This window comes from Magnolia sinica, chromosome 1 (genome assembly GCF_029962835.1).
Source record: "Magnolia sinica isolate HGM2019 chromosome 1, MsV1, whole genome shotgun sequence".
Lineage (NCBI taxonomy): Eukaryota > Viridiplantae > Streptophyta > Magnoliopsida > Magnoliales > Magnoliaceae > Magnolia > Magnolia sinica.
This window is the reverse complement of record NC_080573.1, coordinates 16,905,018-16,930,793: the sequence shown is the minus strand read 5'-3', so window position 1 is coordinate 16,930,793 and position 25,776 is coordinate 16,905,018. Positions and strand designations below refer to the sequence as shown.

The 25,776-nt window shown below is 39.9% G+C and overlaps 2 protein-coding genes across 2 annotated transcripts; both read left to right on the top strand.

Annotated features, from left to right (window-relative positions):
• The first annotated feature begins 267 nt into the window (after nucleotides 1-267).
• LOC131241236 (ycf3-interacting protein 1, chloroplastic) lies at nucleotides 268-20,144 on the top strand. The gene is made up of 6 exons (XM_058239980.1): nucleotides 268-724; nucleotides 824-868; nucleotides 5,265-5,378; nucleotides 15,315-15,395; nucleotides 19,192-19,356; nucleotides 19,864-20,144. Exons 1-6 carry the CDS (start codon nucleotides 476-478, stop codon nucleotides 19,951-19,953), a joined length of 744 nt encoding a protein of 247 aa, XP_058095963.1. The 5' UTR covers nucleotides 268-475; the 3' UTR covers nucleotides 19,954-20,144.
• A 149-nt stretch (nucleotides 20,145-20,293) lies between these two features.
• Nucleotides 20,294-23,038, top strand: LOC131241229 (uncharacterized). Its single transcript, XM_058239967.1, has one exon. The coding sequence runs from the start codon at nucleotides 21,712-21,714 to the stop codon at nucleotides 22,837-22,839; it is 1,128 nt and encodes a 375-aa protein (XP_058095950.1). The 5' UTR covers nucleotides 20,294-21,711; the 3' UTR covers nucleotides 22,840-23,038.
• The last annotated feature ends 2,738 nt before the right edge of the window (nucleotides 23,039-25,776 follow it).

Sequence of the window (25,776 nt, the reverse complement as noted above, 5' to 3'; positions counted from 1 at the left end):
GATGGGCGGGGCCGGACACAACACGCTTCCCCAGAGCCAATGCACCTCGTAAATGTACTTGGCCCACGTGCGTGATATCAAGTCGTTCATCGTGTCGTCCCCACTATGAGGATGCCCAATGTCAGAAGTCAGTATAATCCGAGCATAGGATGGACCACATGTGAAGATCAAATAGGGACAGTTGTTCACCTTATCCCAGATGCCCGTTTATTTTGTACAATTGCAGCCCCGCCCGTTTTTAAGAAGACCCGTAAAGAAGACGAGGATCGCCTACATCTGCTGATATCACACACGTATGCCCAGTTTCCATGTGCGAAGCGATTCCATTTGCACGAGTGCACGGAGTATTTCTCAAATCAAAATCGCTGCTGCATCATCTTCCTCGAAGAAGTAACTGCCCACACAAGGAAAAGGCAGCGAGACAGAGATAAGCAGCTCCAGATAACTAACACTCTTCCCAGAGTTGTGGCCCACCATGATGATCGCTCTACATCTGCCCATGCCTTCTTTGGACACTCTACATCTTCCCAACAAACACCACCACCACCCCTTCCTTCCTTCTCCTGCCATTGTAGCATCCCGGCATTCCATTGCTAGCCTCCGTCTTCGCCGTGGGCCTGGCATTGTCTTCGTTGGCAAGGAAGAGACTGAATTGCGCGCCCCACCGGATGAAGATCAGAATGCTCCCCCCGATGACGAAGAGCTCGTGCGCCGGATCCAAAGAGTCTCTCTCGCTCTTTCTCTTGATCTTATTACTGTCGGAATCTAATTTTGTTCTATGTTCTTACCTTCTTTTATTTTATTTTCCTGCTGACTGTGTTAGGTTTTGGAGCTTCTAAGGAAAAACAGAGATATGCTCTTCAGTGAGGTCGGTTTTACTCCTTTTTCTTTTTTAAATAAATCGGGAACTCTGGTTGCGTTTGGATGCACAAGTGAATTGAATTGTGACATCACTTTAATGAAGAGAAAATGCAAGACTTAATGACATTTGCTAGTATGTATGATGTGGAAATGGAAACGGATTGCCTTCCTGCAGCCCTGACATGGCCCAACGAAAAAGGGCCATATGCGCCTGTCGGATGAGGGGCATACAGTGAAAACCAAATATTACTCTGGGTGAAATGATGTTTTGCTACTTTCCCTGTGGGGCCCACATGTGACATGGCACTTTTTCATTGGGCCAGCAGCCCGTTTCCAGGCAATCCGCTTCTAAGAAAATGGTCCTAAAATTGAAGTAATGTTTCTTTCAAGTCAAACTTGAAAATAATGTTATTTCCATTTGGAGCCTTGACCTCCGTATGGTTGCTTATGAGTAATTTATAATTTAGTTTTGGTTATTTCCACTATATTAGATTTATGATTTCAATTCATTTTGATTGTGCATCCAAATGCACCCTTAATGCTTTATCGCCATACAACTCCGCTAGTGTGAGTTTTGCACTCTCATTGCTAGTCCCGTGCCAGTAAAGTAGGCAGTCAGGATAAAATATTTGCCTAATGAATGCTGACACAATGTTTCATGGTCATGCTAAAAGATTCCCTTATAAGTGATGTGCTGCACTGACAGTTGGGCGTAGTGAGAAACATGCAAGGTAGGCTAAGGCATTCCTTGAAAGTGACACATTACACCAGCACCTTGGTGGAGTAAGAAATGGGCAAAGGTTGGTTAGGGCATCTGATAGAAGCATTGCGCTGCAATGTGGATTGGTTCTGGTGAAAAGCAGGCAAGGGTTCCTATGCCATTTTGGGTGAGTGTAGGTAAAGAAGCTAGCCTAGAATAATAGGATTCATCTTGCTACATGGAATATGGGAACTTTGATGGGTAAGAGGATAGAGTTTGAACACAATGAAGCAAAGGAGAGTTTACATAGCTTATGTACATGAGAACAAGTGGAAAAGGGGCAAAAGCTAAGAAAATTGTTGGATATAAAGTTTGGCATATAGGAAAGGACAATAATAGAAATATGGGAGGGATAGTGGTAGACAGATTTAAATGATGAAGTTGTAGATATTAAGGGAGTATGCTATAGGCTACATGCGTTTTATTAATAAAGCTTGTCTTGGGACTTGGGAGAAGAGATTAAAAATATCATTTGTGCATATGCGTAGTAGGCGGGACTAGAGGAGAGAGAATTAAGAGAATTCTGGGGGAGTTGGATGGACTAATACAAGAAATTTGAAATGGAAAGAGGATATTTATAGGAGGGCACTTAAATGGTGATGTATGAAAATGTAGTAGAGGATATGAAAGGGTATGTGGCGGATATGATTTTGGGAATATAAATGCGATGGTGATAATGGACATGGCAATGCACCAAAAGCTCTAGGGTTGTTGGGGGAGCACCGATTTATCCCTATATTCTGGTTCTCCCAAGCAAACCTAGGAAAGACCTCCCCGTGGGCAACCCCAGCATCGCACAGGTCCCTGAATTGCAAGGTCCCACAATGGATCCCACCTCGTGGCCATCTTGCATCTCACAGGCACCACCTTGTGGGCCACCCCACCCTCAGTGTGGAGATACGGTGCGTCCTTGGAGTTGTGCCAAGATGACCCCGCATCATCCACCCACATAGGTGATGAAGCTCAATCCTTGGGCTCCCGCTCTGATACCACTTTGATAGCAGACAACCGACCAATGCACCAAAAGCTTCAAAGCTGTTGGGGAAGCATTGATTTGTCTTTATATTCCGACTCTCTCAGGAAAACCCAGGCGAAAACTCCCCGTGGGCAAGCCTCGCGTCGCACGGGTCCCCAAATCACACGGTCCCACAATGGGTCCCACCTCGTGGCCATCCCGCATCTTATAGGCCCCACCTTGTGGGCTGCCCCACCCTTAGAGTGTGGAGATACGATGCATCCCTGGAGTCGCGCCAAGATGCCCCCACATTAGATGGGGGACATCACCTTGGATTTTTCTATTGCATATGCTATTGCAAAAAATACCTTAGAAAGAGAGATGGGTATTTAATAGTCTTCAAGAGTGGATCATATACAAGCCATATATATAGACTTCTTTCTACTTAGGAAGATAATGATTGTTATGTAAAGATTGCAAGGTTATACTATCGAGTTGGAAAAGAAGGCATTTGTCCTTAGGGGGGAAGGTTGACGTTGATAAAGGCGGCTATATCTAATCTTCCGGTTACTTGCCTTTATCTAGATGCCCAAAATTGGTTTTAGATCGATTGGCTAAAATTATGAGAGAGTTTCTATGACAAAGAGCTAAATAGAATCGTTAATTTCATTTAATAAAATTGGAGGAGGTGTGCAAGCCTAAAAAAGAGGAGGGAGCTGGTATAAGGAGATTGGAGTTGATGAATTTTGTGCTTTTGGTAAAATGGCTTTGGTAGTTCAGTGTGGAGGAAGGTAATCTGTGGTAGAGGGAAGAATGGGGTAGAGGTAGAGGGAAGATGGATCAAAGCATCTTCGACATATCAAGCATCGTGGGTTTGGAAAGTAATAGTGGGAGTGAGAGGGAATTATTATTATTATTTTTGTGGGGGGGGGGGGGGGGGGGGGGGTGTAAGATGTTTGGATGGGAGATAAACCACTTCAGGATTTTTTTTTTTCCTAGGTTGCCTAAAATATCGTTGGATCTGAATATTATGGTTGCTTGTTGTTACTCTTTGGTAGGGAATGAGGTGATTTGGACTCCTTTATGTAGAAGGATTCTGTTGGAAGATGAAGAAGAGATGCTCAAATTGTTGGATTTGCTTCAAAAGATAATGCCGGGGGTGAGAGAGTGGGACAAAGGTGTGGATTAGAGAAAAGTCTGGTAAATTCTTGGTTAAATCATTTTATAACTTAATTTCTGGGTTTTCATTGGAAAGGAAAATTGGCTATACAACTTTTGTGTGGTATCATAGGGCTCCTCCCGAAGTGGTAGCTTTGGCATGGTTTGTGAAAGGAAATTAGGTGATCACAGTTGATGACCTTCGCAAGAGAAGGATGGTGACGTTGAACGTATCTTCTATCATGCAAAATGAGGAGACAGTTGATCATCTTTTTCTTCATTGTTTGTTTACTAAAGACATGGGATAGTTTTTCAAATTATTCAGAATATCTTGGGTCATGTTAGGATCCATGAAAGTTTTTTCGGGCATTGCATGGGGGAGGTATTGTTAAGGAGGGGAAGACAACATGGAAAATATCATTGTTGGTTGGAATATGGTCTCTATGGGAGGGGAACAATAGGTGTTTTTGGAATTGAAGCAATTGGGTGGTGGATGTATTCAATAGGACTAAATTGAATTTAATGGGATTGGCAAATACTTCTAAAGCTGTAGGATAGACTATCATTTCATTTTTTTTTTTAATGGATATTGTATTTTTTAGGTTAGCCTCTTATCTAATAAAATTGCCGCCTTTCAAGAAAAAAGAAGTTGATTTTGTATGGAATGAGATGGCCGAGTGCAGTGCATTAAGAAAGTGGTGAAATTGGGGCACGCACATGAGATGGCTTAGTTCAAGAAATAATAATAATAATAATAATAATAATAGTATTATTATTATTATTGTTTTTGTTTTTATGTAAATGAGCAGGTCGTCATCTCTGGCCCCTTTAGGTGGGGGTACTTTGGAAATTGAGGAAAAGCTCTCATATGGAGGGTTTAAGGATCATTGCTAGAAGAATTTCGGGGCCATTGATTGTGGAAGGAACTTTGGGAATGTGATATCTTGTGTGATCAGTGAGTCTTCTTTAGTGATGTTAAGGAGTTCGGATTGGGACTGGATACCATTGTATCTGTATTGAAACTCGACTGTGGGGATCATCATATTCGGATCTTTTGGGTTTGGATACATCCATGCAGGTAATTTGGATACATGTACCATACATGATGTACCAGATCCAAATCCAATTGGATTTGGGTATCCACGCTTTGATTTGAGCGTAAGTCAGATTTGAGCTTGGATTTGGATATGGAATTGGGTCCAAAATAGGGTTTGATTTGTATTTGTTCATATTGGAAACATGCTTTTGGGAAGGTTCTTAAATATTTAAATAAATACAAGCACGTGGTTGGAAATGTTGAAAAACTGTTTTCTTTCATTTGTAGTCGTAAAGTAAAACTTGCAAAGATGTGTAGGACGTGTCCTATCACTGGAAATGAAAACAAATGGCCTAATAAACTGGGATTTTGCCCCGTTTTGCAACTATTTTTGTTTTTTGTTTTTTTTGTTTTTTTCCTAGCAGTGAAAAGTTTAGGTCCTTTTCTTTTGCATTTTCAGTTTTTCTTTTTTCTTTTTTATTTGTTAATTTCAGGTTAAGTTAACAATGATGATTGAGGATCCAAGAGAAGCTGAGCGCAAGAGATTGCTTGGTATAGAAAATTCTAGTGATGTGACTAGGGATGATTTGGTTGCTGCTTTAGAAGATGTACGTACTTTTTGCAAGATGCATTACTTTGAATATGATAACTGGATTTATTTCTGGATTTTAATTTCGTGAATGTTGCTTAAACATTTGCACAGTGTGTAATGTGAGATATCCTACTGCTTGTTTGGCAAGAGATTCCTTGTATGTTACCAACTGCTACAATATATTTATTATATGGAAGCACTTCTTTTCTTTTAAATAGGGTGATATTGTTTGTTTGATCGAAGAAGTTTTGGAGAAGACCTTATACAATACTATATGATCCGTCTTCATGGTGTTTGTATAACTATATTCAAACCATCTTTCTGATAAGGTTAAAAAACTCGAGACTTAGAGTTGACTCAGACTTGACTCATTCTGCAACATTTTGACTTGGTCGAGAATTATTTTTTCATATTTAATGACTTGACTATGTAGATGAGTACAATCCATAAAAAGATACATGTGACTATGTATATGAGTATAGTACAATCCAAGAAAAGAGAATTTGAAAAAGATACTTGATGGTGGTTTCTTATTATTGTAGGAATTTCCCACACCATTTATCATCATCAGAATCACTGAAGTTGTTCCCTTATTGTTGATCATCGCTAGCATTTTTGAAAAACTAACATGATTTGGGGAGTTTCTTTGATTCACGAGTTGCAACAGTTACTGGGTCATGTGAAAACTTGGTCAAACTTGATGTCAACCTAAGCCCCCTTTTCGTATTGAAGTCTTTTATCCTTTTCTTGCAGACGCATGTCACCTTGCTGTGGGCATTGTTCGGAATATCCCCGATATTATCTCTGTCTCTAGCTCAGCGATATCGATAACACTGGTAGTGATACCTATAACACTGATAGTATTAGACATTCTAGCTATCGACGATCTATCGCTAAGTATTGCCAATGTATTGATATCACCAATGTATCACCAATATTTTTTATTGTGTAAATTCCATGTGTTGTTTGTATCGCCAACGTATCGATATCTCTAATGTATCGCCAATGTTTTCGACCATGCAAATTCTAGGTGTCACTTGTATCGTCAGTGTATCGGCGATATTTCGATAATATCGCCAATGTATCGATATCGCCAAAAAACCTATTTATTAAAAAATTCCATTCCAAATCTTTTTATGGGTTCATGGTTGTAGAGGCAGTGATCAAATTGTTGACGATATTATCATTAATGTAACATGGGCAATATCGAGACCACATTCTTTCATCTCCTTTTCAGTTGTAGATGATTTCTTAGAAAAGTATCGTGTGTTTTCAATATTCTGAAATGTTGATGGATGTTTGGATGGAGGGTAGGATGGTTGGATATATGGTTGGATGGATAGATGAGGTTGATGGGATGGTTGGACTGATTTCTTACAACAACACATGCTTTTAAACCCCCTATTAAATGGAAACTTATTGTGTATGCATTCTTTTTGCAATCTTTTAATTCCTAAATATGCACATGTGTATTTTAGCATCTCCTAAAGTTTAACTGAAAATTTCCACTGTTTTTCCCATGTTTCCCCAACGTTTCCCTGCTTTTCCAGCTTTCAGTAATATTATCGGTGATATTGATATTGTTTCTGTATCCCTGGCTAGCGAAACTTGTAGCAACACCGATACTTCGAACGCTGGCTGTTGGTCTCGTGACTCAATTGGGGCCCCACTTGTAGTTTCAATGTTGATATCCCGCATTAGTGGGAAGAGGGTTGTCCCCTTACTATCTCTAAGACGACTTCTATAGTTTTTTCTTTAGTTACAGTGTTGAGGATCAAAACCTTGTGTAGGCTTTTTTATTTTCCAAGAGAGACTCTATGGCAGTTGTGAGATCTGAATGTGTATATGTATGTTTTTCCTAGGAGGGACGTTAGTCTTAGTGGTTTCTAGGATTCCACCACTTGGGTAATTCAGAACTCTTTTCGAACGAGCTATTTTAGCTTCTTGTCGCTATGGTGCCATTTGATAAACTGAAAAATAAGCTCTAAACATTAAGTTCTGAATTGTAATTTTGAAATTATTTTAGGCGTATTTTAGTTAAAATTGATAAGAAATTTTAATGCACCACCACTTTTAGCATTAAGTGGAGGGGAGCTGAAAAAAGACCCATATTTTCAGTGAAAATTAATTTAAGCACTTAATAAATTGGACTTGCCAAACAATATGAATCAGTGATTTTCACTGAAAATATCAAATTTCTATGATACGTGCTGAAAATAAGTTTTATCAAACAACGCCTAAGATTAGGCAAAAGACAAGAAGGAAGTTGGAAGTTGTAACTTGGAACTATAACCATCTATGTGCAGTGAACATAAGGAGGATTATTCCTACTTAGGAGTTTATAAATTATCCTTGAGGCATTTTTTGGCCACTTTCCAATTTAAATTCAGGTTAAATGCACCAAAATACCAATACTCGAGGAAATTGCGCACTTTTCAAATTAAAAATCTTGGTAAGGGAGACTAAATTCTTATCCTTGGGGCATTTTCCCACTTTCTAAGTTAGAAATCTAGGTATGAGCATCTAAGTGCGAATCCTTAGGCATTTTGCTTACTTTTCAAGTTACAAATCCATTTTAAGGGCAGCTAAATGCCTATTCATGGAGCATTTTGCCCATCCTCATGTTGAAAACCTGGGTAAAGGCACTAAAATGCCTATCCTTGAGGCACTTTGCCCACTTTATATGTTAAAATTCATAGATGGCCACCAAAATATTGATCCTCGACTCATTTTGCCCACTTTTTTTTTTTCCTGAAAGATGGCGGAAATTTTATAAAGTGCCAAGGTGGTGAAATAAACTTACAAGCCTTTTAAAAAAAAAGGAACATCCTTTTGAAGCATCTATATATGAGGCTTATCCATGAAAAAAAAAAAAGGAACATCCTTTTAAAGCATCTATACATGAGGCTTATCCATGAAAAAAAAGAAACATCCTTTTAAAGCATCTATACATGAGGCTTATCCACGACAAATAACACCACCTTACTTAATACTTGCTCCACACTATGGCTCTTGTTACGGAAGCATCTCTCGTTCCTTCCTTCCCAAATACCCCAAAGACTAGCAAGCAAACATCGCCTCCAAGGAGCCCTAGCTTATTTCAGAAGGTTCACCTCGTGCTAGGCCATAAGAAAATTCCCATCGAGTTTGGCATAGTCTATGCAACTTTGAAGCTTCTAAGAAATTCACACAATCACACTACACAAAAGGCGCTAGCTGGTAATCAAGGTGTATTGTTGTCGTAACGGTGGGCGTAACAGTCCCCACCGTTACGGCCCATATCAGCTGATACGGGTCCGTAACGACCGATATGAGCCCTTTAACACGCAATTTTTTTATTTTTTTATTTATTTTGTACAAAAAAAAAAATCTAAAAAAAATATCCACTAAATCCAGAAAATTCTAAATATTCCAAATATACATTTATTTATAATTTTAAACATGTTTATGGTAGTGTAACGATCCACTCTTTGGTAAGAAAGTTGCATTGGGTTGTCTGATGAATTTATGAACCTGACAACCTGGAATTGACTGCAAAACTCATAAATTTAATTTTCTAACTATCTAATATCAATGATAGATATATTAGAATGAATGTAATATTAAAATATCTCACGTGTAGGTGTTTGCTATTATTTTCATAATTTATTCTATATTACATACCTGAAGACTTGCATAAATTACAATTTTCATTCTATTTTAAAGCCTTCAATATGTCAAAGACTTCTCCTATCCCGTGATTCATGTCCTGTCATCCTCAAGTCAAGATATAAAAATAAATAAAAATTAGTAGTGTATGATATACCCTCCTGCAACTTGATTAAGGATTACTTGATTGGTTGTTAGGGGAGTTATTTTAAGTACAAGTTCGGCAATGTCAAGTGTGTGCTTACTTGGTGAATGTGTGGGTAATGGGTATATAACAATACTTACCTTAAATGTAAGTAATGTTTATAAAAAAATATATATACTTACTATAATAAAATTCATGAGTCACCACCAAAATGAAAATATGCTTTATTATGGTTGCTCGACCTATATGTCATTGTCATCATCAGGCTGCGGCTGTGGAATAGGTACTACATATCCATAATATCCAAATGCAAGAGGGAAAGACCAGGTCAACGAAACCAGAGGATGACTGCTTTTGACTAGGCAACGACTTTGATCTCGAGTAAGGATATCCATCAATGCCCGTTGAATAGCCGTACTGGTGCTCATACTCGAGCAGTTGAGAATCTTGAAATTGAGAATGTGTCTGCGATGAGTAACTTGGATTTGGATCTGATATCTATAATCATATGGACATAGATCAGGAGGACTACTCCAACATGAATGTGACAGAACAGGTTCCATATAACTAGAATCTCATTGGCCATAAGAATATCCATCATAATGCCCGGGACCATGAATTTGTTGATGTTCCGGACACTACTAGACTTAGCCTCCTCTTGCTGGCTGTATCATGACTCGGTATACTCCTACATCCGACCTCGTGTACCCTGTCGATGTTCATCGGCCTTGTGATCTATAGACGAATGTATTGTGTTATGAGCAACACCAAAAGTGGAACCAGCTCAGGTGCGTCACCACCACCACCATCATGATCATCCATCTCAGTCTCACTGCGACTATTACTCGTACTCTTCCGATGAGCCAGACTTTGCGTGAGTATACTGAGTCACGATATAACCAGTAGGAGGAGGCTAGGTCTAGTAGTGCACTAGGAGGTCCGGAACATTTGTAGACCCATGGTCTCGGGCATTATGATCGATATTCTTATGGCTAATGCGATTATAATTATACGGAGCCTGTTCCGTCACATTCATATTGGAGTAGTCCTCCTGGTCCATGTCCATATGATTATAGATACCTAGATCCAAATCCAAGTTACTAATCACAAACACATTCTCAATCTCAAGATTCTCAATTGCCCAAGTACGGGCACCAATACGGTTATTTGACGGGCACTGGTGGATATCTTTACTCGGGATCGGAGTTGTTGCCTAGTCAGGATTAGTCATCCTCTGGTTTCGTTGACTTGGTCTTTCCCTCTGGCATTAGATATTATGGATATGCAGCACCTATTGTACAGCCGCAGCCTGATGATGACGATGATATGGAGGTCGAATAACTACAACAAAACAGAGACTTGTGAATTTTATTATGGTAAGTATATATTTTTATAAATATTACTTACATTTAAGGTAAGTATTGCTATATACCCATTACCCACACATTCACTAAGCAAGCACTACTTGACATTGCCGAACTTGTACTAAAAATTACTCTCCAAACAACCATTCAAGTAATTCTTAATTAAGTCGCAGGGGAGTATATCATATACTACTAATTTTTATTTATTTTTATATCTTGACTTAAAGATGACAGGACATGAATCAAAGGATAAGAGAAGTCTCTGACATGTTGAAGACTTTAAAATAGAATGAACATTGTAATTTATGAAGTCCTCAGGTATGTAATATAGAATAAATTATGAAAAATAATAGCAAACACCTATACATGTGAGATATTTTGATATTACATTCATTCTAATATATCTATCATTGATATTAGATAGTTAGAAACTTAAATATATGAGTTTTGCAGTTAATTCCAGGTTGTCAGGTTCATAAATTCATTAGACAGCCTGATACAACTTTCTCACCAAAGAGTGGACTGTTATACCACCATAACAGATTCAAAATTATAAACAAATGTATATTTGGAATATTTAGAATTTTCTAGATTTAATGGATATTTTTTCAGATTTGTCAAAAAAAAAATACAATTGACCATTACAGGGCCCGTATTGGCTGATACGGGCTGTATCGGTAACGGTGGGGGTCATTATCGCAACTGTACACCTTGCTACCAAGAAGCCAAGCAAACTCCAAGGGGCCACGTAGGTCCACACATGATTAGTCTACTCAAACTCGCCATCCCCCCTGGAGGGATGAGGGAATAGTAGAGGGCTCGAATCAAGAACTGACTAGAGTTGTACTTCCTCCGCACCAATCTATCATGTTCCTTGCACACCAAGTGACATGGTTGGATTCGATCTAAAAGCTAAATAAATTCATCCACTTCATCATTAAGAAGGAACTTGCGGCAAGGGGGAGACCAAACGACGTCACCAAGAAACATTAAGTAATTAGCTACCCTAATATCGCTATTTGTGGATAGGTTGGTGATCCGTAGAAAAACCTCTTATAAGGATGTGTCACCAGATTACACATCCTTTCAAAAGCAAATCCTCTCCTTGCTAGCAAGGGAGAAGCCCATTCCATCCAAAACCTTCGACTTGGCACTAGAGACCCATTTCCAAATAGACAAGGCTCTATACAGAAGAACCCCTTGTGCTTTGACCCCTATCTTGACAACCATACTTACTGGCAACGGTTTCCCTCCAGAAAGCACCTTCCTCCATTCCAAATCTTCACCACCACTTCCTAAGAAGAGCAATGGTTATGAATTCTAATTTTCTTATGCCCACACGTCCCTCTTCGTAAGGCTTGTAGACTTCCCCCTAATTAAGCAAAGGGGATTTTTTCTTCTCTTTGGACCCCTACCATAAAAAGTCCCTCCCTACCCTTTCCAATCTAGCAACCACCGACTTTGGGCATTTGAACAATGACATAAAGTGAAGTGGCATGTTTGACAAAGTAGCTTTGATGATAGTAATCTGGCCAACAAGAGATAGATGCTGACTTTTCTATCTGGATCGCTTCCTTTCAAATCTCTCTTCCACCCTATCCCACAAGTATTTCGCTGCTTCCCAATGCATTAGGGCAAGCCAAGATAAGTGGATGGGAAAGAGCCCATGATGCAACCAAACGTCTCCGCTAACTGCTCAAGCTCCTCCCTAAATGTTTGACTTTTAGGCCTGACACCACTTCAAAGCACCTAATTATCTTCCTCAACTTGTCCACCATGTTGACATCAGCATCGCAGAATCGGAGCATGTCATCACCAAATTGAAGATGGGAGATTGGACTTGTCCTATCGACATTGTAGTCGCAGAACAAACCAACCTCCTGACCCTGCTCCAACATCCTACCTAAAGCTTCATCCACCATCACGAAGAGAAAAGGCGAGATCGAATCGCCTTGCCTTAGGCCTCTCGAGCTTTTGAAAAAGCCCTTCAGAGACCCATTAATCAGCACCGAAAACCTTGGTGAGCTGATGCACTTCTTCATCCACCCCCTTCATTTCCTACCACACCCTATAAAATCTAACATGTAATCCAGGAACTCCCAGTCCACATGATTGTAGGCCTTCTCAATATTGAGTTTGCAAACAACAACCTTTCTCACTCTCATTGTATCTTGTATCAATACACTCGTGAGCAATGTCCAAAATTTGGCGGCCTGAGACGAAATCTCCCAGATACTTAAAAATGACACTTTCCAGGGTTGCCAGAAATTTGGTTGTTATCACCTTAGCCAAAATCTTGTATGGCCTCTTGATCAAGTTAATTGGCCTAAAATCCTTTAAGCCTTTTGTAGTTATCAACTTCGGAATAATAGCGATAAAGGATGCCCCAAGATTCGCTGAAAGTCTTCCCCTCTCAAAAAACTCCATAAAGTCCAACACGTTCCTTTTCACAACTTCCCAGAAGATCTGAAAAAATGCCAAAGGAAATCCGTCTGGTCCTGAGGCTTTATCCTTGCCCATAGAATCCATGTTGGCCTTCACTTCATGCTTGGAGAACATATTCTTGAGTGCCTCAGCTTTGTTGGCCAAAAGACAACAAAACGACAGATTGTCCAGCTTCAGTCTCGTCCAACTTTCAACAGACAACGTATCCTTATAAAACTGAACCCTATCTTTAGACTCTAACCCATTGCCCTCCACCACAATACTGCTTATCTTGTTGCCTCTGGCCTGAACGCTTGCTAAATTGTAGAAGAATTTGTATTTTTGTCTCCTTTTAACCAAATGGCCTGAGAGCGTTGCCTCCGCTTGATTTTTCTTCCTTAAGGCAATTTTAGTAGTCTCGCGCGAGTTTCCTCTGCAAAATTCTCTCCTCCAACAACTCTTCCTCTACTTTCATTGTCAAGGGCTTCTAACTTGCTTAGTATGTCATCAATTTTGATCTCTCTTTTCTCAAGAACTTCCATTTTCACTCGATTTTCCATCCTTGTTAACACCAAAGAACAATAGAACTTGTTGCACGTATGGATAACTCAGCCATCAACAAGATCACCATGTTCTGTTTCTTGATTCTATATGCGGTGCATATGGAACATGAAGGGCTCTGTAGGCAAGTACGCAGAGTCTACATTGATACGAGAGAGCATGAGCCCATGTGTTGCACCACCCTTGCTAACACCAATAAAAGTTGGAGTGTGACACATGCATTGATAGCTGAACCATTGACTAGATCCCCAAATATGGATCAGACCTACAGACAAGTAGTAATCTGCTTTTAAAATACAAGAGGTCTGTAAGAGTGGCTGGTTATGCCATTGGGTTATCCAATGCATGCATTACTTTCATGTTCATGATGAATCGATTGTCTATAGGTAAGTTTATTGTGGTTTATGTCACTGACATTTTGATTTATAATGCATACAAATAAGAATATTTATGGCATCTATGACAGTCGACAAATCCTTCAAACACTTCATAAAGAGTTGTCAATCAACCTCAAGAAGTGTCCTTAATGTATAGCCTGTTATTTCTGAACCATGAGGTCTTTTCAGAAGGCGGGTGGATGATAACAAAGTAAAAGCTATTCTGAGATGACCAATGAAATTGTCAACTCTGGAACATAACTCCCATGCACTTTAGCCACTTTCATACATGCATTGGCCCCTCACATGCTAAAATTAAAATTCGGTCCTTAATGGGCTTCATTTCTCCTCCCACATGTTGTCCATGGGCCCACAAGGTCATTTGCATCGAAACTTGTTTTGCAACGATGGTCACAGTACCCCTAGATGCATGAAACAGAAGCTGGAAATGAGAAGCAAGAAATCTGGGTTTCATTGAAGGGAAGTGGGTGGCCTGCTAATTATGGTTTTATTTATCTGCACTTCGGCTCTTTCATTGTGAAACTATGGACTCCACTGCTTTCTAAAGGAGCCCAAACATTTTCTTTTGCTTTACCCTCTCGTACTAAGAATGCCTACAGCCCTTTTTTGCAGGATCCTTCTAACTAGGTGTTGCTCCTGATTTGGACTAGTGCTCCCGCTCCCGCTCCCGCTTCCTACCTATTTATTTCTTTTTACATTTTGAAAAGAGATGTTTCCCAATCCTACACCTGAATTTGTTGCTGCTTCACTTCACGCTTCATGCAACTATACTACAAACTATGGTATTAGGGGACCCGCTCACTTCTTGATGATGCTTGCATATGATTTGCGTGGTCCTTTCATATAATGCTGGTTTAGTTATTCTTTTGCATTTGTTTGTTTGCATACACGCTCTAACATTGGATATTAGTGAAACCCAGCCAATTGAATACTAGCACATGATGAAAATGATTATGTGCTTATGTTGCCCACTGAACAAAAACTGGGAAAAACTTTTTTTTTTTTTCCCTTTTCATAATTTACTTGGGAAAAACTTTTTTTTTTTTCCCTTTTCATAATTTACTTATTGTTTAGCCATAATGTTAAGTAGTGCACTGGTGGGCAAGTATTTCCTGCAACACATCTATCTGTAGCTTCCAGTTATTTTACCCTCTACTTATTTATTAATTTTTAACTTCATTTCGGGCGATTTACTTGCATACAGAAGGCAAAAACTGAACAATCAAAGAGTATTGCAGCATCAGAATGCATCATCAAAAAAATATTGTTGAGGCCTTACTGTTATATATCCAGAAGAGTGCAGTGAAAGCAAAAACTTTTTGGCAAATGTTCAGTTGCTAGTATAATCTAATTATAATTTGGTTTAACATCAGGTGCAAGAATGCTCATCATGCTGCTACTGTACTTTGTAGGTAAACGAGGGAAGAATTCCTGAAAACCGTGTTGCTCTTCAGATGCTTGCTGAGGAAATGATAAATTGGCCTAATCTTGAGGTATTATTGTAAATTGACACACACACACACACACACACACACACACACACACACACACACACACACAAAGATGACAATAACTGTTTTCAAGGTTTGAATTATTTTTTACTATTTTATGCATGGTTTATTTAAAATCACACAATTCCACGCAGTTGCCTCAAATGACCTGAAAGTTGTAGACTTCCCATTCCAATAATGCAATGTTGCTTACATGGTCTGAAATAGCCATATACTAATTTATTGATTATATAGCGATGCTCGCCTGCAGAAATAACAGCAGAAAGCCACTGTAGCTTTCTTACTAAATCTGTGAGATCCATGTATTGATGTTAACAGCAGGTAAGAACTGACTTTCTCCATCTGCCTGTCCATTTCAAGGAGTCCTCAAGAGTACCTAGCCAGATGTTACAATGACCTAATTAGGGTACAACTAATAGGTCTTGACTTGGCCTCAGTTTTTTCAATTTCTTACGTGAAAGTTGAGCTCTGGTTGCTCTCCAGGTCCCGATGGGTGTCATGAATATATCTGAAATTCTAGCCATGTTGAGCTACTTCTTTTATGACATACATTCTGAAAGTAATATCTAAATATTTGAACTTGTTGAGATGTTTACCCAAGTCTCTAGCATGGCATGGTCCCTCTCCCCCCAAACAATAAAAAAAGAAAAAGAAAAAAAGAAGAAGAAGAAGAATTTTGACATGGAAATTGGACTTTCGAGAGCTTTAATCCTGATTAATCACCTTAGGCCATTTTATCCATGAGATTCAGCATCTTGTTTGCAATTTTGCATTTCCAAAGGGAGAAGACTTGGAGTCTTTTCTTGTGAATGAATCGTTGCAACAGGATATCTCTTATCCGTGGTCTGATGATAGGTGCAGATTCGTTATATTTTCAGTTTGTACAACAGTACAAGTAGCCCATGGTTCTGTGATTAAGATTGTTCTTTGATGGGGATGGGCCAGGCCTCCAAAATCTCCAGATTGGAAGATCATAGACATTTGATGTGTGGCCTTGTTTTTGGTTGAATGTGGACTGTTGCTATATTCTTTTCCTAATCTTTAGTTACAAATGCTAACCACCAGCCGAAAGGTTATGAGTGGCCTATCAAGAAAATATTTGGTGCTTCCACAGCAGTTCTTATCAGAGCAACCCATGGGATCATTTAAACCATGGTCATATGATACTCTTGATCCTTGAAAAACCAGAGTACCCAAGTCAAAATGCTTGGGATGGCCGGATAAGGGTTCCCCCTTCTCTGAGACTTTGTAATCCAGATCCACTAGGGTTTCATACTCCAGAGTTTTTTAAAATTTATAGTAGATCATACCACTTGTGATATAAACCCAACTTATGAATAGGGAAATATCTTATCTTGATTATACTGATGATGTGTAAGCCTTTAACCAATCCTTGGCTCCTTGCCATACCCATATCGTGAAACTTTGGATTTAGTGGATCAGCTGATTCTTGCAATACTCGATGCCTGTACCTACAGTTGGGTATCATAGCCATGGACCCCACTAGTATGAACTGAACACCCAAGGATACTGTGGATATCCTCGGTTTGAGGATCATATCATTGCTCTCACTGCAAAAGGATTGGAAAAGATTGGCCAATAAGTTTCTGCTCTGCAATACACACATAGATTCCATATTTGCTATTTGGCCTAGACTGCAATGTGCATTTGCCACAACTCACCAAATCATGGTAAGTCAATGGTAACTCATTTGCTGATCCTGATAACCAATTTTGAATGGAGACAGGCTGTAATGATACCATTGGGATATATTCAACCAATGATGCCGTGCAGATGATGCTGGCCGTCCAATTGTGGGCACCCAAAAAAAGGGTAACGAGAGCCAGTGGTACAATTTCAACAGGCAAAATCAGACGGTTAAGATCAGTGTCATTTTTGCACTGTGATCCATTCAAAATGAGGACCATGACACAGTCCTAATTGGCATGCATGTAGCACACGTATAGTCATCAAAACCAGTGTTTTAAATATCGATGATATCGGCCGATATATCTTGTATCCCACCAGTGTGATATGAAATGCACAATTAGTGCGATATATCCCACATGTTCGATCTGGTGAGCATTTTCGAATTTTGATCATTTTATTTTTTGTAAATCATGTTAAATTAGTGTCAAATTGTTACAAATCTATGATTTTTTCATTTTTTTTTTTAATGAAAAATCATGGATTGAGAGCTTCGATTTCGAGATTTGGAGGAAATGGGCTGAGTTGCGGAAAAATGAAAAAAAAAATAAAATCAAAATTTCCCAATTTCTCACAAATCGTTTACAATCTATGTCCAAACATCAAATCAAACATGTGTGTAACATAATCTAGTGACTATTCTTTTGCTTTTGAATGTATTGCTTGTGTTCATTGTTGTCATGTGCGACTACATATGCGCATATGCGATTGCGTATGCATATATCCATATGCAAATCGCATATGCAATCATGGCACATATGCGATCGCATATGTGGCATATGGGAAAATATGCGATCGCATATGCGATGTATGTGATCGCATATAGCATATGCGATAGCATATTGGCCATGGCACATTGAATTTTTATTTTTATTTTTTTGCAAAAAAACAACATTTTGCCTATAAAAAGGTTTCCAAATCTCCTTCATTTGCAATATTCTCACTCCAAAACTCTCTTACTCTATTTTTCTCTTACATTTCTTAATTATAAGTGGTCTTAATCTCTCCCTCTCTCTCTCTCTCTCTCTCTCTCTCTCTTGTATTTCCTACTTCCAAGTGATCTTAATCTCTCTCTCTCTCTCTCTCTCTCTCTCTCTCTCTCTCTCCTACATTCCCTCTCTCTTGGAAGTTGGAAGATCAAGATTCAAGCACTTTCAAGTTTCAAGGAAGATAGCTTGTTGATTTTCTGCAATAATAAATAAATAGCTTGTTGATTTTGTTGTTACTTCTTGTTAACTATATTGTTAAATGTGGATGAATTCATGTTTAATTGATTTTATCTCTCTCAAATGTATTTTAAATATGTAAAATTAGTTATATATTAACTTAGAAAAGTTCTCTTTAGTTTCTTATATTTTTTTACATTTTTTTTTGAAAATTTCCCTTGTATATATATATATATTCTTTTTCAAATAAATAAATAAAAATATGCGATTTTATGCGCATATGCGATTCGACAACATTGCTTGTGTTTCCATGGGTCTTCTTACATTTATAAATTATATGAATAGACATTGAATATAATTGCATCAATTCAGTTAGACAACGCATAGATTAGGACCCCATACAAAGAAAACCTATGATGTGTACTTGTTTTTTTGTAATGTTTTGATTTATAAGTGTATTGATATCTTTTTTAACAATCGTCGAAGTTTCATTGAAAAATTCAACCACTTTCCCAATGTTTCCAACAACAGCGATACATTACACGATACAACCGATATATCCCATGCGATAACTGATATGTATCCATATCCCAAGAATGCAATACGTAAGGCGATACCAATATTTCGAACACTGATCAGAACTTAGTAAACTGTGCAAACATGCACTGTAAGCCTAGCATATTTTATTTATGTGTTCTACCCATGATGTGATTTACTCATTTGAATTCAGTGCTGCATGCGTAGCGTCGGTATCTTATAATTCTTAAACCAAAAATATAACTGGAGCATGACTAGGCCAAGATCACCAGAATTCCTATCAATTCAAGTCTGAGCAGGTGATCTGTATTCAGCAAACCCGTAGATTTTGGAGAATCATCTTATGGTTTTCTTGTTTGTCAAAACAGGTTGCAGCCACGAAGAGTAAGCCTAGCAAATCTCTATATGCGAAAGCCACCGACACTGGAGTCAAGCCTGAAGTAGCTGCAAGAAGACTTAACATTGATTGGGATTCAGCTGCTGAGATTGAGGATAGTGATGAGAGTGATGAAGTAGACTTGCCTCCAGCTGTGGTATGTTATCTCAGCTCCTGTAATTTTTCGTATATAATACTTTAAAGTGGCTGCTGCCCCCAAATAGCTGGGCCAATATGATGATGATATGATATTTTAAGGAGGAGCTAGACTACGTTGATGGTTCACCACCATTCTCCATATGGCGGTGACTTGTCCACCATGCATGTGGCATAGGTGAATACCAATCCAGACTAAGTCATCAGGCCTAAAGTGGATGGAGCATTCCTCAAAACTCACACCAATCAAACAATCCTGCCATCTGATTAGTGTCTATAAAGCAGATTCCAAATTCAGTGGCTGTGGTCTGATGGTTCAGATTGTCTGATCACTTCTGTCCACGATGGGTTTGATTGAGAACGGTGTGGATTGCTGCAAATGCATTCACAGTTGTGGTGGATGAGTTGCCACTATCTTTAAAACATCAGTGAGCTGTACCTGAAATCTAGCCCTTCAGAGAGAGTTTCTGCTTTTGGATATGATTACAAGGGGCCAAATTGAATGCAGGGTTATGGCGCGCTGTACCTAGTCACTGCATTGCCAGGCATCATTGGTATATCAGTTGTATTGATTCTCTTCTATAATTCTCTCCAATAGATTTTTTTTCCCTCCCAACTTCTTGTGGGCAGTGTATACGTCGATCTGTATTTCTGGCTGTATTTATTGTATCATTACATCCCCTACAGTGTAAAAGTCGAGCAGAATCCAATGGTTTTCCCAGAGTGTAATCGTTGTAATCAAATGAAATCGAGAAGCTTGTTTATTTATAGAGGTTGGCTTTATCTGTATATTCTATGTAAAGCAATATACGTCCTCTAGTATTTGATTATGCATGCTGATCTCACCATTCATTTTGTGGGTCTATCATGGCTGGGATACAGCACAAAATTACGTTGATTGTCTGATCATGGCCTGGAGATGGACACTTGGAACAACAAAGCGGTGAATGGTTCGTGGTCATGGTCCAACCAATGAGGTTCCTGAGATGGGTCGCATCCAAGGTTGGAACCACTGAACCTGTTGTGGTAAATCCTCGCGAGTTTGTTTTGCCTCTGTTACGACTCATGATCCAGGTCCGTTCTCTTTACAATTTAGTGATGATCCTAACCTTTGATTTTCAGTATTGAATGCGAGCCATTGAAAATCTCCTTTTCATTGTTCTGATTCATCTACAGATAGTCATTGCATAACTCTTCTTATGGCAGTGTTGACAACATACAGTCCAGAACATAGGGTTCTGATCAACAGACCACTCAGCATGTAGGCCCTAGTGAGTGAACTCAAATTCTTGCCTGAGGGCAGATAAACACAATCTTTCATTTTATAAAGAGCATGACTTCAGCTTACATATTATCTCCCACCATTGAAAGATGGCGGGAATCTCGCAAGTATTTCAAAATGCAAATTTTCGATGGCTTATGTTTAAGTGGACATAAAATCTATTCCCTTTTATAGCAGGAATTCATATGAAAGGTAAAAGGAGAGAGCTTAGATTTATTTGATATGCTGGCTTAGTATGGCATCTTGTCAGGAGGATGCATTGCATACATTGACCTCAATCCAAACCGTCTAAATCACAGGACCGCTGTGGATATGTCAGGACCGAAAAAATGATCGGATGATCACGTCCTTTTGACGGTAGTAACATGATTGAATTCGGAAAATGTCAATGATCCAACGAGATTTCCATAATTGGTGTTTAGGAATTTTTAATTCATTTTATTTTTTTTCCCCACCTGCTGTGGGGCCTGCAAGTTGGAGGATTCGATTTATGGCTGTGCATGCGTGTGGATTGTCCTCTGCCAGAGCGTGGACTTTTTATTTTCTTTAATATTACAGAGCTTATTCTATTATGTTTCGTGTGGTCCCACTGATGTAGGTTCCACACATGTACTCTGTCCATAAGGTGCGCTCCTTCAAGTTCACCCACCATGTTTTATATAGGCCATCCAATCCATTCATAAGATTCTCCCGGCCAGGAAGGATGGACACTCCAAGATTAGGCCATTCCAATACTAAGGTGGGCCACACCAAGTGGTTTTAGAGGTTTCAGGCATTACTATCTACGGTGAGTGGACTGAGTGGACGCACCTGGTGGACTGAGTGGATGCCATGCATACATCACGGTGGGGCCCACACACATTGTTGTATAAATAAGCTTATGCTACAAACATTGTAGAAGTACCCGCCTCTTATATTATTCTATGGGAAGCAGCGGTAGCCTCTATAAAAAAATACCATTTGGAAGGACATGCAAATCACTAACTGGAACGTTGATCATGCTCCTCACGTTCTCTTCCTCCTTCAAATACCTGTAAATGACCCACCATCCTCTCATCACAACCCTTCAACACCATGTCTCTTTGTGGGCCTGAATCATCTGTACTCATGACTCCACACCCTGAAGGAGATGAAATACCATGCGGAGAAGAAGAAGATCACCGTAGGATAAGCAGCTCAGACAATTGCAAAGCGACGGCCATTGAAGAAGAATACGACGCTTTCTATGCTCAAGAAACTCTGCACTCCTTGATAGAAAAGGAGAAACAGATATCGGTGGATCCAATATCACTGAAACAATCGACAAAGACAGGTGATAGGATGCCTTCCGGTGCCACCGCTGCTGTTACTCCCATGAGTGCTAAAATGCTGGCAGCGTTAGCGCTGCTGCCTGCAAAACCCAAGTTCTTAAGCGCCAGCCTGCCTTGTTCGGGGACCTCATCTCCACGGTCGGGGTTGGCTGTCGGCAAGAACCGAAAGAAGTCGACAAAACAAAGCCTGGTATCTCTCTCCATCAGCTCCCTGGCGCGCCAACATTCAGATGTGCTCTCTCGCCTCTCGCATGAACCAAAAGGCTTGCGTAAGAGCAAGTCTTGTGGTGAGGGTAGAGCTTGCCCACCGTCCGATGAATTCGATCTCTGTTTGAGAAAACTTGATAGCCCTCATGAAGACAACAGAGAGGATGACTACTACAAACGCAATGCCTTTGAAGCCGCCACCAAGAAATCTGATCCCTACGACGAGGGCTTCAAATGCGGGGCGTTGTGCTTATTTTTGCCGGGCTTGACAGGCAAGGCAAAACAAGTGAAGCCCAAAAGAGATGACGATGAAAATGTGATCTCGAGGGTAGTTTCCTTGGAGAAATTTGAATGTGGATCATGGTCTTCATCTGCCATAATGAATGATGATGAGGGCGACGAGGGGATGCACCTCTACTTCGACCTGCCATTGGAGCTGATAAAAAACAGCACCAACGATGCCAACTCACCAGTTACAACTGCTTTTGTCTTCGACAACGACCGCAAGGGCGGCCTGAAGAAGAACACGTCGAGGAAGTCCCATGAGTCGGCTCGCCATGTTCGGTTTTCGACATCGGCTCCAGTATCGTACCCCTCCTCGCCATCTTCATCTTGCATTACTCCTCGCTTACGCAAGGCCAGAGAGGAATTCAATGCCTACTTGGAAGAAGCGCAACGGGCGTAGGATTTGGGAAGGGATGCAATCCATATTTAGTGAAAACCATGCATGCACTCACATCTGCATTCATATACTTTTGTTATTTTTTCCTCGTAGTGTTGAAGAACTCGACGTTGCGTTGCGCTACGCTGCAAACCATGCATATTTTGGGTGTGTTTAGATCTTGTTTGGATGCACAAACGAATTGAATTGTGAAATGAGGAAAATTTTTTGATGGTATTCTTGTTCTTTATCCAATGTTACTCTTTTCCTTTGTTGGTTCTAGTCCTTGTGGATGTAGGGTTGCCAAAGGGCTGGGTTCGAGGTTGGCTTGAGCCCAGGTTTTGAACTGATCAGGCTAGCCTTGTTGATGGGTCGACTTGAATTTTCTTCAATTTTTCTAAGGCCCAGTCAGGCTAGAAAGCTTCGTCAGGCCCGTTAATAGCTGTATGGATGAGAAAGGTGATATCTATGTTTTCGAATGATGGGTTAGTGTAGGGATGGAAATGGGTTTGGTTTGGGCCAGAACCATAGAGGTTAAGGCCTCAGCCCAAAAAGTTGGTTTGACCCAGATCTAACCCGGCCCAGGTCGAAGATTGATGAAATCCCTATTTCTGAAGGTGACCTAGTTCATCCGTTGATCAGGTGGGCCTCACGTGCAGAAAGAAATAGACATTTTTAAAAATAAAACGTGACAGTCATCATGGAAGATGCATGCATTGCCTAACCGATGATTGGAGCCGATATTTGTAGGAAAGAAATCATGTTTACATTAAGTCCAGATTGGCGGGCTCAGGGTAAAATGACCTGAGTCCAAGAACAGCCTCTAATTGATCGGGGCACACATGTGGGCCCAAGCTTGGCCCAAGGCCCAATTAGTACATCAAAGTCCAGTTCAAAGCAGCATGCCCACCTGGCCTGCTGTTAGGGGTGTACACGAACCGAGCTAGCTCGGTCGACTCGACTCGAAAAAGCTCGATTCGACTTGGATTGAATCCAGCTCAAATCGAACTCAGATCCAACCAGTTCAGTGACTCGGTTACTTTGCCATTGATGTTGCTCACCAAGTGTTTGATAAAATGACTCAATGAAGTGTTCAAGTTGAGTACCTGGGTTGGGCTGCATATGATGGAATGTTGTGTTCAAGTCGAGTACCTGGGTTGGGATGCACATCATCTGAGAATGGTTTTTACAATGGTGGCCCACTTGTGATGATGGTAGGTGTAGATCAATCAAGCTATTTAGATTCTTCAAACTCTGAAATCTCTATATATACCTGCTGTAATCTCATAATTACCTGAAATCTCTATATATACCTACTATAATCTCATTTTCTGCAGTGAAATGATAGTGGAGAAGTTGAGTATTGTTGTTTTTTGTTATGTTCAAGAGCTCTGTTATAGCAACTCTGTTTTTTTGCATTGTTTAGAAGGTGTAGTCCAAGTATTTTAAAGGTGTAGTGTAGGTGCTTGAGGAAATGCCTCAATGGCGAACTTGACTCGATCTTGGCTCAAAGTTGGCCCGAGCTGCCGACCGAACCGAGCCGAGCTGGCTAGTTAGCCTTGAGGACCGAGCCGAGCCGAGTTCGAGTTGAGGTCAGCCAATGGTCGAGCCAAGTCGACTCGATGTACACCCCTACCTGCTGTCTAGGGTTGAAAGTCGAGTAGGTTCAACCCGACCGACCCGTGACTGACCTAACGTTGGGTTGGGCTCGGGCAGGATGTATCGGGTTCGGTCTCAAGCTTGGGCTATACAAACAACAACCCGATAAAACTTGGGTTCAGGTCTCGGGTTGCCTGACCCAATCCGAACCTGATCGATATATAATTGAGTGTGGATCATCTGTGTTGAAGGCACATAAAATTCTAGTGCAGTCGGGTCTCATTAGTCCACATAAAATTTCCGATGACTCAAGCTAACAAGATACGCTTGATTTCTCCCCCAAATAGATTGCATGCTATACAACACGACTTTTAAAGGCGTGGTTGTCCTATATTTTAGCTTGTTTATTTAGAAAAAATGAAGTTCTTTACGATAAATAATTACATATATAATTAATGAAATCATAGGTACAAAAAATAAAATGTGTATTGAAATATAATAGACTAATATAATAACGAACATATTAGCATGTATTACCCGACCAAACTGACCAATTGAACTGAACCTGCTTAATTTGGGCTTGGGTTGAGAATTCCCAACCCAAGGTTGGATTGAGTTGGGTTAGGGTTGAGGTATAGGAACCTTGGGTTGGGCTAGGGTTGAGCACCAACCCGGCCCAACCTGCCCGACTTTCAGCCCTAGTGCTATCACCCCTATGTATGTGGTGTCAACCCATTTTTTTTTTTTTTTTTTGGGGAACCAACCCCACTATCCGTTTGTGTGTGGCCCACCTGAGTTTTGGATCAACCTCATTTTTGGCCTTATCTCCTCTCATGGCTAGGCCAAGATGATGGACAAAGTAGATTTATATCATCGTTAGTGGGACCCACCATATCTAAATTATTTTTTTAAAAAAAGGAGAATGAATTATCTTCCGCACGTCACCGCCGACTAACCCACTCTCTCCCTCATTCTTCCTTTTTCGCATGGTAATGGGCACTGAAGCCTCCCACCAAATCGAAACTGTCTGCATTCCCCACTCTTCCGTCTCGTTACTCACCTCCATTAAAAAGGAAGGAAAGAAATAAACAAACGAACAATTGATCAGAGAGAGAGAGAGAGAGAGAGAGAGAGAGAGAGAGAGAGAGAGAGAGAGAGAGATTGGAGCAGGGCCGGATCATCAGATTTTTAAATTAGGTGATCTTAACTTGAAGTTTAATATTTTTAGGTAATTGTTATGTTAGGAATATTATTTTTAGTTAATTATTATGTGGGTGATTCAATCCCAGATGTGAACAAATTTTTTTTTTTTAATACTTGTTTCTTTATATTTATTATTCTTTAAAAAAAATCTTTTATTTT